This window comes from Pteropus alecto, unplaced genomic scaffold, assembly GCF_000325575.1.
Source record: "Pteropus alecto unplaced genomic scaffold, ASM32557v1 scaffold5, whole genome shotgun sequence".
Lineage (NCBI taxonomy): Eukaryota > Metazoa > Chordata > Mammalia > Chiroptera > Pteropodidae > Pteropus > Pteropus alecto.
In genome coordinates this window covers 18,245,187-18,260,928 of record NW_006441953.1, presented here as the reverse complement: position 1 = coordinate 18,260,928, position 15,742 = coordinate 18,245,187, and the positions used below count along the sequence as shown (strand labels likewise).

The 15,742-nt window shown below is 45.7% G+C and overlaps 1 protein-coding gene across 3 annotated transcripts in view; it reads left to right on the top strand.

The window, feature by feature from the left end:
- The window catches only part of SLC34A2 (solute carrier family 34 member 2), a 44,810-nt gene extending 34,447 nt beyond the window's left edge, over positions 1 to 10,363 (top strand). For all 3 annotated transcript variants that reach the window (XM_015595002.2, XM_025051801.1, XM_006918952.3), the window contains 9 exons: positions 197 to 340; positions 1,399 to 1,510; positions 3,273 to 3,468; positions 4,206 to 4,301; positions 4,732 to 4,852; positions 5,023 to 5,190; positions 6,525 to 6,641; positions 6,735 to 6,859; positions 7,684 to 10,363. In XM_015595002.2, coding sequence (XP_015450488.1) covers positions 197 to 340; positions 1,399 to 1,510; positions 3,273 to 3,468; positions 4,206 to 4,301; positions 4,732 to 4,852; positions 5,023 to 5,190; positions 6,525 to 6,641; positions 6,735 to 6,859; positions 7,684 to 8,319 — 1,715 coding nt within the window. In that variant the 3' untranslated portion in view covers positions 8,320 to 10,363. The remainder of the gene's footprint in view (positions 1 to 196; positions 341 to 1,398; positions 1,511 to 3,272; positions 3,469 to 4,205; positions 4,302 to 4,731; positions 4,853 to 5,022; positions 5,191 to 6,524; positions 6,642 to 6,734; positions 6,860 to 7,683) is intronic.
- Positions 10,364 to 15,742: the final 5,379 nt, after the last annotated feature.

Here is a 15,742-nt window from a genome sequence, read left to right as displayed (position 1 = left end):
CTGGGGAGTGGGGCGGGGCATGTCTCCAAGCATCAGGGCAGTGCTGAGAAGATGCACAAGGAAGCAAGGTGCCATAGGTGCCAGCAAGGCTGGAGGCCGGGCTCTCCAACCCACAGCCAGCATTGGCCCTGGCTGGAGACTTGAGCACTCTGTGTGCCCACCTAACCTGTGACGTGACCATGTTTCTTTTATCCAGGAAAAGTGGCCGGGCAGTTCTTCAGCAACAACTCTATTATGTCCAACCCCGTGGCAGGGCTGATGATTGGAGTGCTGGTGACCGTCATGGTGCAGAGCTCTAGCACCTCCACATCCATTGTCGTCAGCATGGTGGCCTCCTCACGTGAGTCCAGGCACCCACAAGCCCAGATGTTCCTTCCCTTTGCAGCTGGGGAGCCTGGGAATTACTGCAAACATGGCCAGGACTGTCACCGTTATTCTCCTGTGTTGTCCAACTATGACGTGTTCCACTCCGGGTCACAGACGGCCTCCTCTTTCCATTTTCATAGCTGACTCTGAAAATAAGCCCCGATGCTTAAAGACTCTGAATTATGTAGAACTGTACTGTCCAGTCCAGCTGCCACTAGCATATGTGGCTATTTAATTTTATTTAATCTTGATTTTAGTTTAAAATATAAAATCCAGTTGCTCAGTTGAGCTAGCTATATTTCAAGGGGTCCATGGTCATAGGTGGCTAGTGGCTGCCCTATTGGGCAGCACAGATACAGGACATTTCCATCACTGCTCTCAGTGGCAAGAATAAAGGCATCTAATCACATCACACATTAGCTTTGGTACAGCTGAGCTTGGGGAGCTGGCATTCCAAACTCAAACCTGCCTGATATTTGCTCTGGCTTAGTTAAGACAGTCTCCATAAATTCACCAGTTTGAACAGGTGAATTTTCAGCCCAAGCCAGCATTTTAGCCACAGTTAACTAGAGCCTTTTCTGGGCCAAATTAGGAAAAGGTATTACTTTAAAATACTTTCAAGTGTCAACACATTGTGGCAATAAATGAATTTTGTTAGAAAAAGAAATTATACTGCCAGGAATTTGCCATAATAAATAGCACAAGTCCTTAAACACTATCTTCTGGTCTCCTTTAAGGTGGCCTTGCATCTAAGAATTCAGAAAGGCACTTCGAAACTAGGGCCCATAGAAGGGCTTCATAGGGTCTAAGGATTCCCTGAAATTTTGCGCTAAAATTTTTTTGGTCCCCGTGCCTTTCTATGGTGAACTGCCGTAGCTTTCCTCAGATTTACTGCAGAACCCAAAGAGGTTAAGAGCTGCCATTGTAGGAAGTTACCGATGAGTTCAGCCTGCCTTGGGGCACATCAGGAGCACAACCAAGCTGCCTTCCAAAACTTGCTAACTTGCTCACGTACTGTTTTCTACACTCCAGTGCTGACCGTGAAAGCTGCCATCCCCATTATCATGGGAGCTAACATTGGGACCTCGATCACCAACACTCTTGTGGCACTCATGCAGGCGGGAGACCGGAATGTGTTCAGAAGGTAGGAAGCTCAGAACCAGCGTTTGCCACCGTCAGGCTCATCGGTTTGGGCCAGGTTGTCCTAACAATCTTTATCCAATGAGAACATGCTTGTCATCCTGGAGCGCTTAGAGTTGGCCACGGTGGAGTGCAGCTGGGGGAAGGGATCACATCCTACGCAGCCCCCTGATCTGAACACCACTGTATTGCCTAACGCAGTAAACACAATCATACAGGTGAATGCTTAGCAAGGCGCCTGGCACAATGCAGGCCCAGGCTGGGAGCCTACCTACAGCGTGGTAGAGTTAAAACAAGGCCAGCTGGGTCAGGATTTACTGTCCTGCTTAGTCAGAATTAATTAGACCCTGAAGCTTCCATTTTCGGCCAGCTGAACCCATGCCACTTTTTCTTTGTTCTTCACTTGCCAGAAAAAGGCAAAATGTAGCTACTGCGGATGCGTAAGATGTGAAAATGGGGCAGGCTGGATCCAGACAAGGGGAATCCTTTTTCCAAAATGTCATGTGGAAGTTAAGCACATTTCCTAGCCTCTCTTCTAACAGGTGACAGACTTTCTTGCTTATTAAAATGGAAGAGCAATGTCAGCTTGTCTACACGGTGCGCGTACCGTGTGGTTCAGGCACATGGCCTTCAACAGGCTGTGGGGCCAGCCAACGTCCCCACTCTTTCTTGTGCCCCTGAAGAAAGGTGCCGAGGGTCAAAACAATACACATTATCCATGGCGTTCGCTAATCCGATCTTCACAAGCAGACTAGGCCTTTCTATGCCTCATTTTATCAACGTAGAAACGAGGTATGAGGTGAAGTGACGTCACTGAAACCTGGCTGGGACTCAAGGCTTCCTTATTCAGACTTTGTGTTCTTTTTACTGTTACATGAATTTTTGCCTCTGGATGACTTAGGAAATAGAAACATGCAATCTATGAAGATGCCAGCACCTAGGAATATCACTGACCTTGCCCATGCCCTGTTTGGAATATTTAAAATAGATCGTGTTCAGTAACATCTTTGGGGATTTTCTTTCTTGGTGGTTTGGATTATGTCCTTAGATAGATCCCTAGAACAATTACTGTATCAAAAACCTGTAAGACTCTGAAAGCATTTTGCCAAACTACTAAGAAATATTTCTCACTTTATATCAGCAGCTTATGAAAATGTCTTAAGTCACCTTCTTAAAGGAAGATTTTTTCACCGAGGACAAGATAAATGAAAATTTTGCTATATATTAGCCTTATTTCCTGTAGAGACTGTTCAAATGCTACATCAGAGTCTCAAGATCTTAAAAAAAAAAATTTAAGAATTCACTTGGATATGGAGGGCTTTGGCGTTTACCCTCGTGCTGGTCCCCAACCTCCCAGGAAGGTCGTCATCAATATGCATGGTTCACAAGTGGTGTTGATGCTGAGCATGGTTCACAAGTGGTGTTGCTGCTGTAACACGTCTAGCTCCCTTTATCCCCGTGGAGAAAACTGCTGTCTGATCCGATGCGAAAGGCCCTGCCTAGCAGTAGAAGACAAAGGTCCAGGGCAGTGCCCATGTAGTAGCCGTCGCGTTCCCTATGCCAGCCCCGTTTCCTCCTCCGTCAAATGGAAATAGTAATAACACCCACTTTTGGGATTGCTGTGAGAATGAAAATCAGATTGTGCACCTCTGTGTACACAGATAGCTGACACCTGGCAGACAACGCAAGTAATGGCCTGTCTAGACTGGTGCCCACTCACTCATTGACTCATGGGGCTGATGGCATGGTGGGGTTTCCTTCTGTAGGGCTTTCGCGGGGGCCACCGTCCATGACTTCTTCAACTGGCTCTCCGTGCTGGTGCTCCTGCCCGTGGAAGCTGCCACTGGTTACCTGGAGGTCCTGACCAACCTGATACTGGAGTCCTTCCATTTCAAGAGCGGAGAAGATGCCCCGGCATTTCTGAAAGTCATCACGGATCCTGTCACAAAGCAAATTATCCAGGTAACCTGGCTTCCTTGTGAGAGAATGGGGCTCACTCCCTCCTCCTCCCTCTCCCCCTCCTCCCACGCAGCTGAGGAAGGACAGGGGTCTATAAACACTGCCGTTTGGCTGCCCCTACAAAAGACAAAGGAGAACAGAACCAGGGACACTTGGTCCAGTAATTGGCCTTTTTTGTTTCCTTGACTTCAACATGTGTGTCATCTTTATTGCAATGGGAGTGGAGGGTGGTGAGTGCTTCTCAAGACTCAAGGAATGTCTATTGGACACTCGGGGACACTTTGTCCCAACTACTGACCTCGGTGCCAGTGGTCTTGCTGATAAGGTATTATTCTACTTCTAGCCAAAGGGGAAGGTTACTGCCCTTCCCTTCCACCTCACCCCTCTGCTCACTAGGGTCTGTCCATATTATTAAAATGGAAGAAGGCTTTGTGGATGTTGTTGGGGGGAGAAAGGGCCAGCTTGGACCTTGCTTCTTCATTGTACTTTCTGGTTTTCTGTCATTCAGTCATCTAGTGATTATCTACATGCATTCTAGATACCAGTCCACTGTTACTACAATTTATCAAGTACTTGCTGGTCTTCCCCCTGGGAGTGCAGATAGAGTGAGTGCCCCTCACTTCTGCAGGGGCTCAGTCTGTTCCCATCCTCCGAGCCCCTCTGTATAGCAGCCCCTGTGTGTTCTTCTTACACCTGTTCTGAGATCGTGCTGACTCCCTGCTGTGTATTGCCTTCCTCAGCTAGATAACAAAGTTATCAACCAAATTGCAATGAATGATCCAACAGCCCAAAACAAGAGTCTAATCAAGATTTGGTGCAAAACTCTAACCAACGTGGTAAGTTTCTAAGAACATAGCTGGGCAAGTGAACTCTTGCATCTGTACTTTAAGCAAATCCCTTCCTTCAAAGTGGGCGGATACAAGGTTAAGGAGAAGAAACATTGGGGATGTCTGAAAAATTAAAACTGGCTGGTGAGAATCCTTTGGGAAACAAGTCCTTGAATTCTGGACGGACAGACAGACTACAATAAGTAGAATAGACTGCCTTGTGCCCCATTCCACACCACACATACACTATTCCTGGCTTGTCACTATTTTCACATCCTTTAGCTTGTCTCTGTGGCCACCTCTGTTCCCATTTATGGATGGACCCCTGGAAACGGTGTGTCCACTTACAAATACACACATCGATGTGTGTCTCCCTCTAACCCCCATCCAAAATGAGTGTTAGGGATGATGCACACCATTTCTCATGTTTGCCACCCAGACTCAGGTGAATGTGACCGTCCCCTCGACTGAGAACTGCACTTCCCCTTCCTCCTGCTGGACAGATGGTTTCCACACCTGGACCATCAAGAACGTGACCTACCAGGAGAACATTGCCAAATGTGAGTAAACACAGCACCAGCCACTGGGACACACTGTCTGCGGTGCTGATGGCCGACAACCAAGATCCTGTCACTATGAGACGGAAGGAATAAACTGGGGAAGAAACAAGAATCTGTGGCCCTGGGGGACTCCATAACCCCCTAACGAGGACTTTCCACGGTCTCCTCAGGCCAGCACATCTTTGTGAATTCTACCCTCCCGGATCTTTTCGTCGGCATCATCCTGCTGGTAACCTCCCTGTTTGTGCTCTGTGGCTGTCTGATCCTGATCGTCAAGATCCTGGGCTCTGTGCTCGAGGGACAAGTAGCTGCTGTCATCAAGAAGACCATCAACACCGGTAGGTGCTTTGTCCCCCGATCTGGGCTTTCTAGGGGTTGGCATCACTGTCACCACCTCAGAAGGCTCCTTTAGATCCTTACCTAACAATGGCTTCTGCTGGAGTTTTCCTCTTATATACGGAAAGCTATGGAAGTTTAGACACTGAAACCTTCTTTGGTCTTGGGTGGGGCACAGGGAGCAAGCATGAGCTTCCGTTGCGCGTTTGCAAGGTCCTGAGAAGAAGCCAGAGAGCTATGAAAGAGGCCTTCTTTCCTGGGAGGTCTCCTATGTGCCCAGGCTTCCTTAGGAAAAGTCTAACATATGCCCACTCTGGTACCCACTTCCCTTCAACTCTTGGGAAGAAAATGTGGTTCTGTGCAAACATCAGCATTTCGAAGCAGACTACAAGTGTCGTCTGGCCAATGAGAGCGTGCCAAGCCAAGGACACGACCACCCTGTGAAACCTAAGTGAAACGGGGCTAAGAATACCTCCCAGGGTTGTCATAAGGTTGTCGTGAGGGTGAGCTGAGTGACTTTGGGTACCTGCTGGGCATGCAGGGCTGATCCTGTGCCGAAGGTGCCGATGTCTTTGTCGCTAGGCTTTCAAAGCTGCTGCATTTCCTTGATGCTCCTTTTCTTAGGTAGAAACACTTGGAGGGTATGCAGTGCTGGGACACTAGGGCAGGAGGAAGCACAGAGGACCAAGTGCTCAGAGCTTTGCAGGAGGAATATGGTGATTTGGGTGGCGTCTTAGTCAATTCAGCTGCTATAACAAATTACCATAGACAGAGGGGCTTAAACAATGAAAATTTATTTCTCACAGTCCTAGAGGCTGTGGAGGTCTAAGATCAGGGTGCCAGCGGGGTCAGGTTCTGGTGAGGACACACTTCCTGATCTACAGATGGCCACGTCCACTGTGTCCTCACATGGGGGAAACAATGGAGAGGAAGCGGGCTCTCCCTTCTATAAGGGCACTAATCCACTCACGAGGACTCCACCCTCATGACCTAATTACCTCCTAAAGGCCACGCTTAATACAATCACACTGCGGGGGAAGGGTTTCAACCTGAATTTGGTGGAGGGGACACAAACATTCAGTCCGTAACATGTGGGCTCAGCATTTGTAACCTCTGACCTCCAGTGAATGTGTTTTTGTCTTCATAACATACCCACATCCTTGGTTTCGCCATCTGAATATGCTGAGGGAAAGGATTTTTTTAATTTGCTATTTTAGACTATGGTATGGGGCATTAAACTAGCTCATGCCCCACCCCAACTTTTATGGAGGTCCCAGCTGGGCCTACAACCCGAGCCTTCCTGGAAGGATTGTGACAAATCTTTTCTGTCTCCCAGATTTCCCTTTTCCTTTTGCCTGGCTGACTGGCTACCTGGCCATCCTCGTGGGGGCAGTCATGACTTTCATCGTGCAAAGCAGCTCAGTGTTCACGTCTACGATGACCCCACTGATCGGTGAGTTTCTCCCTGGCTTCTTCCTCTGGCCACCATTACCATCTCCCGTCTTCCCCCTGGGGCTGATGTTAATAGACTTGTATTTCCCTGCAGGCGTCGGTGTGATAAGCATCGAGAGGGCGTATCCACTCACGCTGGGTGCCAACATTGGCACCACCACCACCGCCATTATGGCCGCTTTGGCCAGTCCTGGCAACACTCTGAGGAGCTCACTCCAGGTCAGGAAATATTGCATGGGGCAGGGGCTCTGTGGGGGTGGGGGGATACACCCCCATCCCTGGTCTTGCAAGCAGATGGCTTCTAACAAGAGCCAGGCTTTTCTCTGTTACCTCCAAAACTGTGATGTGGAGAAGCAACAGGGAGGCTTAACAGCAAAGCCATCTCCTCCTCAGAGAGGTAGTGAGACTCCCAGCACCGGCCGTTACTGAAACAAAGGTGGGGTGGCCAATTAATAGAAGTGGAAAGAGAATTCAGAAAGCAGAGACCACCACGCTTGCATCTCTGCCCCTTTCTTGGGGAACTCTTCCTGGACATTGGGAGGTCACCTGTGGCCTTGGCTTGGCAGTAAGAAGAATCAGGGCCACCTTTCCTTCCTGGATCAACTATGTGACCTTGGGCGAGAAGACCTTTGCCATTTGAATCCTTGTCTCACCATGTACACACTAAGTGACCTTAGACAGGTCACCTAACATTCGAGCATCAATTCTTTCATCTGAAAAATAGGAACCATAATCCCTATCTCATTCGGGTTATTACAAAGATCTAATTATAAAGCCATGCCGTCCAATAGAAATACATGTGGGCATAGAATATAAATGAGTTGTCACCCACGTAATTCGAAGCTTTTTAGTATCCACAATTTTTAAAAAGTAGAATGGAACAAGGAAAATCGATTTTAATAATGAATTTAACTCATTATCATTTCAACACGTAATTGATATAAAAAAAATCAGTGGGTATTTTACATTCTCTTTTGAACTAAGTCTTTGAAATCCAGTGTGTATTTTACACTTATATTCACCTGTCCAACATCTTGTTTCAGATTGCCCTGTGCCACTTTTTCTTCAACATCACAGGCATCTTACTGTGGTACCCAATCCCGTTCACTCGCCTGCCCATCCGCCTGGCCAAGGGGCTGGGTAACATCTCAGCTAAGTACCGCTGGTTTGCCATCTTCTACCTGGTCCACCTCTTCCTCGTACTCCCACTGACAGTGTTTGGCCTCTCGTTGGCTGGGTGGCCAGTGCTGGTGGGTGTGGGGGTGCCCATCGTTTTAGTGCTCCTTCTGGTGTTGGTCCTCAAGCTCCTGCAGTCCCGCTGCCCAGGCATCCTGCCCAAGAAGCTCCAGACTTGGAACTTCCTGCCCTTGTGCATGCGCTCGCTGAAGCCCTGGGACCGCATGGTCTCCCTGTGGTCCAGCTACTGCGAGAGACGCTGCTGCTGCTGCTGCCGCGTCTGCTGCCGTCTCTGCTGCCGCGTCTGCTGCCTGCTGTGCTGCCCGTGCTGCCGCTGTAGCAAGTGCTGCCGGGAACTGGAGGAGGTGCAGGACGCCCACATCAAGGCCCCCGAGGCCTTTAATAATGACATCGCCATAGTCAGAGAGGCCCAGGATGGGGCCCCCAAGTCCCCAGTGGATGCCCTGGACACAAGCACCACCTCTAGCAGCACGGCCTTGTAGGGGCCGCCCGGTGACCGGCCAAGGGGCCCGCATCTCACATGCTCCTGCGCCCTCCTGGTTCTGCGCGTCTTTCTCCATCTCACTGAGAAATGTCACCGTCGTCAGTTCTGACTCTCATTCCCCTTTGCACAGTGCGTCAACCTGCACTGTAGTTTTATACCCACCGCTTCTCCCTGGGTCTTCCACTCCCACGAGGGTGCAGAATGATACTGAAAAGAGAATTAGACAATGAAACTCAACTAGAGAGATGAGCACACCCGCCCACCCCTGCACACACTGGGTTGGTCAATAGGACTTATTTTCATATGTAACCATCCTCTGAAGTCCCAAAGGAGTAATTTATGGGAGTTTCTTAAAGGCGTACACACATGCTTTTCTAACTGACAAAACTCGGACATCTCTCCTTTACTGAAGACTGGCTTCAACCAAAGGCAGCTGCTCCCGTGTCCTTGCCCCAGAACAGCCCGGTTCCGGGGAAATAATGTAATCGTCTGGAGACCCAAAGGAGACCACAGGCATGGGCCTTTCTCTTCCCAGTGCTCCTCAAGCCCCCTGTCAGGCTTTCCTCATCTGGGCATGTGTGGCTAGTCCATTTCACCTGCTGTGTCCTTGAGTTTCTGGGATGGGAGCCACATTAAAGCTACAGAGAGATCAGGATGCACGTTAGCTCACCTGTCGCTCTATCTTCCTGAGAGGACAGTGGCCTGTTCCCGAGCTGGGCAGGTGGAGGATGAGAGCGAGGCAGTGGAGAGCATTGGGGGGGAGGAGGGGTGGAGGGCGGGGTGGGGATGGTTTATGCGCTAAAACGGCCTGGGGTTCTTAATTTGGCTATTTTGGAAGCCAAATTGACTGTAGCTAAAGCCTAGTGCTACTCTTGGACTCAGGTTCTCTTGAGTCCCAGGAAGCACCTGAGCACGGGACAGTTTTACACTTCTGTCTCCTTGCTCTGTGTGCAAGATGACTGGGTCAGATTTTGGTAAGCTTCCATCCAACCACTTATCCATCCATCTAAGCCAGATGTGCTTTGGAGTTTTGAAACTCTTCCAAACATTCTGCCATATTCCCATATAGATGAACTTTAATTTCTTGCCTTCTCTCCGTGCCTGCAAAGCTCCAGACTTTTCTCTGAGGGTGGAAACTGGAGGCTGGCTGGTCTCCCACAGAACTGTGATCATCAGGTAGCAGTAGGGTTCTTGTGCGTCTGTACATCCAAGGGGTATGGTCCTTCTTGTTCCAGATGCCTTCTAGAGCCCCCTGTTGTATTTACGCCCCCTCCCTCCACTGCTCCTCGCCCCCAACAACTCAATCCTCCCTGGAGAGAGTGAGCTTCGACCTAGTCTGGGGAAGGAGGGGTTGGTGGCACCTTACTCCCTGACCCTGCCCTTTCCCATCCTAACTTACCCTTAACAGGTCAGGGCACCAAACTGAGCCCGCCCCTGACCTTTCCTCCGTGTAGATACCGATTCCATAACAGCCATTTATACGCCATATTTATAGCCACGCACCTGTACAGCATTTTTCATAACTTATATAGTAAATAGTAGTGCAATGTGTTTTGTAGGGCTCTCATTTGGAAATGAGGCTGGGTTCTATCAGATGGAAAGACCACTTTTGTATTTTTTTGATAATCTACCTTTTCAAAGTGCCTGTTAGCCACGCCCATGCCTCACTCTAAATATTGTAAGCTAAACCTGGGCGGGGCTGTGGCCCTCTTTGCACTCTGATTTTTAAAAATTGGATCCTTGTACCTGTGTTGATTGTATTTTTTTACTGGTTGTGGGAAGGGGAAAATAAAGATAATCAAACCCAAAAGGAGTGTGTCGCTTTCTATTATATGGAAATAAGGACCTCCTGGGTCTATTAGCTAATAATGTTAGGCCATTTCCCTTACTTAATGTCATTATTCATGACCAGGGCCAGTGACATAATTTGTGAGGCCCCTTGTTCCAAAAGCAGGGGGAAAGGCCATTAGAGGTATTAACAATATAAAGCTTTCCTTTCTTCCGTGATCTCTCTCTCATCTTAAAATTTTGCTATTTGCAGATGCTCTTCGACTTACAAGGTTATGTCCCTATAAAGTCAATTATAAATTGAAAATATTAAGTCAAATTGAAAATATTAGGTCAAAAATGCATTTAATAACCTACTGAACATCATAGCCTAGCCTACTTTAAGCATGCCAAAGGCAATTTCCAAATAACACTGGCAACATAGTGCACTGTAGGGTGTCGGTTGTTTACCCTTGAAATTGGGTGGCTGACTGGGAGCTGTGGCTCGCTGACATTGCCCAGGACCCAGCATTTTGCTGGCCCATAAAAAATATTAAAACTCAGCCTTCAAAGTATGGTTTCTACTGAAGGCATATCATTTTGGCACTATCATAAAGTCAAAAAATCGTTAAGTCATACCATTGTGAGTTGGGGAACATTGTAATACTATCTTAAGTGAAATTTAAATTATTAGCATGGATTTTACTGTTCACATTGTGTAATGTCAGTTTTAAATGTGGAATGGCTGAAATTATACCGGTCATATTTTGTAGCTTATATATGTATTTCCTGCTAGAACAGCAGGAACACTGCACAAAACTAAATTGTTTTTATTTCATTTTTTGTTGTGTGCGCATTGTACCAATACTTTCTCTTACTGATCAGTAAAGAAGTAAAAATGAGGCAGGGTATAATAAAGTTCCTTAGTTTCTTTTGTTTCAAAGTTCTAGTTTGAATGGAAAGCGTGGCCTTTCGGGGGGCTGTCAGTGCCCCAGCTTACTCAGTTGCAGACATGACAATCACCTTGTACTTGGCTTTGAGTCTTGCTGCACTTCTATGCACATGAGTCTACAGGGATTCTGTATTCCTGGGGCATTATAAGTTGTGTGTGGATAGAGTAACAAGGAACTGTGGGCGCATATTGCCCATTCTCTTCTGCTCACGTGCATGCTCCATTGTCTTATGAACTTCACTTGCAGAATACAAGTTAAAAGATAAAACTAGTAAGAATTTCAGGGCCCTGACAGTAGAGCATTTTAGTCAAAGATAAGACCCTTCTGAGTGTGGGGTCCTGTGTGACTGACTGCACACCCAAGAAACTGGCCCTGCCTGCCACCCCATGCCATCTTTCTCAATGTTCCTTTCCTCCTCTGGAATATGGGACAGTAACACATGGCTTCCTCTGATTATTAAAACAAGGTTATGCATGCAAACATTTAGCCCAAGATTGGTTTACTAAATGCTTAACGTATAGCCATGTCTTAAATTATAGGAGACTAACATGCATGGCAGTTACATAAGATACACTCCCCATGCTTGTTTGCATTTTTCTTTCTCTGAGTATTTCCAAAGTAAAACACCAAAGTCAAGTACAACGTAAGCCTCAGAGGCCAGAACCGGCCTTGGAGTCATTATTAGGATGAACTGGACAAGTCATGTGACTCGTTTCCAAATGGATCTGTGGGTCAGTCTGAGGACCGGATTACGAAACAGCCCAAGGACAAAACACAAAGAACTCTTAGCATTTTGGGAAACAAACTTGTGCTGTCCTCTCATGAAAGATTCACTTTCTAGTCCCATTGTTTTAAAAAGGTTTTTACATGATTTTTGTCAAGGGTAAAAATTCAATAGTTCTAGAGACTTAAAAGAGTTGACACTGTCATTTGCTCTATCCCTCCCCATTGCCCTATTTTTTATTTTCTACATTTCAGGAGCCAAGCTCAGAGAAGTTGAAGGGACTTATCTATGCTCATCACAGAAGTATAGTTGACCTTGAACAACACAGGGTCAAGGGCACCGACCCCCAAGCAGTCGAAAATCTGAGTATAACTTTTGACTTCTCAGAAACTTAACTATAGTCAGCTCTTCGAATCAGCAGATTCAACTAACTACGGGTCTCAGAAACAATATTTTCAGTCCATAATTGGGAATACAAAAATACCGTTTTTGATCCATGGTAGGTTGAATCCACAGACGTCAAAGCAGCCAATACGAAGGTCCAACTGTATTTATTTAAAAAAATTTGTGCAGTTCAAACCCCTACTGTCCAAGGGCAGGTTGTAGTAAATCGGGGATTTGAACCCAGGTCCCCTGGACCATAGACCCTGAGTTTTAAATCTCTAGACATACTGAGTAGTGGATAAAATTACAGATTCAGAAACTTTAAAATTCTGGGTTCAACCCAGTGCTATAATAGATTTGAAAAATCTTTACGAAGGGTATAATTCTTGAGTAAAATGTAAATTATCAAACTGGAATCAAGAAATAGATAACCTAATCAAAGCAATAAGCAAAGCAATAAAAATGAAAGCAAATTTGATTGACTCTGTGAAATGCTGGACTGAGATTATAAGAGAACAGTTATTTTAAAAATACCTTGGAGGAATAGATAATTCCCATTGATAAAGAAATCGTTCCAAGACAAGGGACAGAGGAAACTATGGATTGTGTCACAATTCAGTTTATAAAGCTATTCAGACACAAATTTAAGAAGTACAGATGATGTTCACCTATATAAACAGAAACAAAAACTTTAAACAAAATTCCAGCAAATAAGCCTAGCAACATATAAAACACTGTTACGTCAGAAATGTAAGGATGGTTTGATATAAACAAAACCTACTCAAAATTTAAATCAGTATCTGTCTTCTTGATAGGTTTTTTTTGAAAAAAAAAAAAAATTGATAAAATCCAATACTTGTTTTTGCTTTATTTTTAAAGAGTACACTTTGATTTTAAAAAACAGACTTTCTTTTTTCATTAGTATTTTTAATTTTTCAATTATAGTTGACATTCAATGTTACATTAGTTTCAGGTGCACAGCACAGTGCTTAGACATTTACATAGCTTACAAAGTGATATTCCTGTTACCCGTGTAACATTGTACATAGTTATTACATTATTATTGACTATATTCCCTGTGCTGCACTTCACTTCCCCATGACTGCTTTGTAACCTCCAATTTGTACTTCTTAATCCCTTTGCCTTTTCAATAACAGTCTTCCTTTTCATGATAAAGAACTTCTATCTCAACGTCCAATAACTAACTGATATCGATAAGAATCAACATCATCCTTAAAAGCAAAACACCAAAAGCATTCCCGTAAAAGTCAGGAATAAAACCAAGATTCAGGTTACCATCAGTTTTTTTTACCATTGTTCTGGCAGCTTTAGCCATTACTAAATAAAATGCAAAGAAATAGAATTCACAATAGCAAGAATGCTATTAGCTACTCAGGAATAAACATAGTAGAAATGTGGGGGAAAAAAAGTCAAAATTATGTATAATATATATACAATATAATCTTTACTAAATCAAAAAAATGCATAGACAACAAGCAACTGTGGTTGAAATAAGGAGTTCTATGGGAAGTAACCTCACAAGATGATCTGATCATCAATTCCTACTGGACAGGTCATGGTGGTTAGTCATACCCCAGGCCTATGATGTCTTTAGTGAAATGTTTTAAGCCAGCCCTGTCCATTTTTAAAATTATTATTATTAGTTTCAAGTACATAGTACATTGGTTAGACATTTATATAGTTTATAAAACGATCAGTCCTGTCCATTCTTGTGCACCTAGGTTCAGACATCTTTAAACACCAGAAGTAATACCCCTCTAAGGCGTATCAACCCTCAAGAGAGCACATATGCTTATTAACCATCCGGTAATCCACTCCCTGCCTTGCTTCCCCCAATCCTCCTTCTGTCCCCTCCTAAATTTCAAATGCATAAAAGAAGCTGCAGAACTGTTATTCTCTGGAGCATTTGAGCTCTCGCTCCTTTGCATGTGTCATCAGTGGGGCTCAAATAAACTCTTACGAAAATTCTCTACAGATGCGGACGTTTCTTACATTGGTATAGCTTTTTAAAAATCTCTCGAAACTTTCTTACATCGGTATAGCTTTTTAAAAATCTCTCGAAACTTTCAATTTAGCATAAGCATAAATTTTATGATCAGAAAAGATAAACAGCAACAACGACGAAAAGAAAAGTTCCAGAGTCGGAGTCAAAAAAATGTGGGGAGAGTACAGAGAGGGGGAGCTGGGAACGGGGTCGGCCGGGAACCGGAGTGCATCCCGTCCTCTCCCAATGACTTTGTAGGCAACTCTACTTCCTGGATTTGTCTCTGCTCATCCAGAGCTGAATGAGACTGTCTCTTAGGACAGTGGAGTTCAAACTTCTTCATGAGCTAAGCTAAAACCTGCAGCAACGAGATGGCTATAAAAGATGCCAGGAGGCAAGCAGGTTGTGTGATAAAGTTTTTCCAATGGGTTAAAGTCCTCAAGCCCAGACACCCTACAGGTTGAGCTTCTGGGGCCCTCCGCCTTCTCCTGGCCTGACCTTTGCCAAACAGTGCAAGGTCCTAGCCCAAGGCAGGAATGAGTCTTTGCTGGCCAACTTTGTTTTTCAGTACCACTTTCCTAGGATCCACCTGGAGAGGGAGGGAAAGATCTGAGGGGTTTCTCTGTGTGAGTGTGTGAATACGGAATGTCACTAGAATCTCCAGACATTTCCTCAAAAATGCACCCTCTGGGTAAGTTAACGAGAATTCTGTTTTGCTTCACCCTGTTAACCTCTGAGGGTCTCCAGAAGTACCTGCACCTTCTGGTTCTGACTTCACCTTTCACTCCAAATTGTACCTTCTGTCTCCTGTTCCTTAATGATGAGGCGCTATGGGCATTTAGTGCCACTTGACTCATTTAGTGCCACTTGACTCTTTCCTTCATACCCCCAAAGCACCAGGATTGAGCCCTTTAAAGTCACAGGCTTATCTAAAAACTTGAAAATGTCATAGAGTGGACAACACAAGAAGGAAAACTTAAATCTTAACTCATTCTGTTGGCCACATGTGGTCACCTAGAATTCCTTCCTGTCTGGCTTTCTCCTTGGCCTAACTCCCTGGTGCTCAGCCAGCTCCTTCCTCTCAGATCTCAGCCTCTCTTCAATTTCCCCTCTGCCAAGGTCCAGAGATCTCCAAGTGTGTTCACAGAGAAAGCCTCAAATCTGTGAGCATCCCAGCAGGCCCAGGTGGCACACTTACCCTTTACTAGGCAGAAAGGCAGAGCTCTTTCTTCAAAGTTGCAGATGTCCAGGACAGGTCTTGGCATAAGCATTAAAGAGGCTTTTCTCTGCAAAAGGCAGCCCTCTCCATCCCCCATCTGCAGGATGACCTCTGTGGGCCACTTGTCCCAGGGCTGTTCTCGACTTTTGGGAACCTGTTAAGACACTGAACCCCAGGCCCCATTCTTGACAGTGCATTTCAGTAGGTTGAGGGCCAGGAACCTGCATTTTTAGAAAAGAACCCAAATGATTCTGTTGCAGATGATCATTAAATCGTGCTTTATAAAAACTCTGCCCCGGCAAAGGGTAGAAATTAAGCCTGTTGAGACGGTCTGCCAGGCCTTCTCGCTCTCCCTCCCTCCCTCTTTCC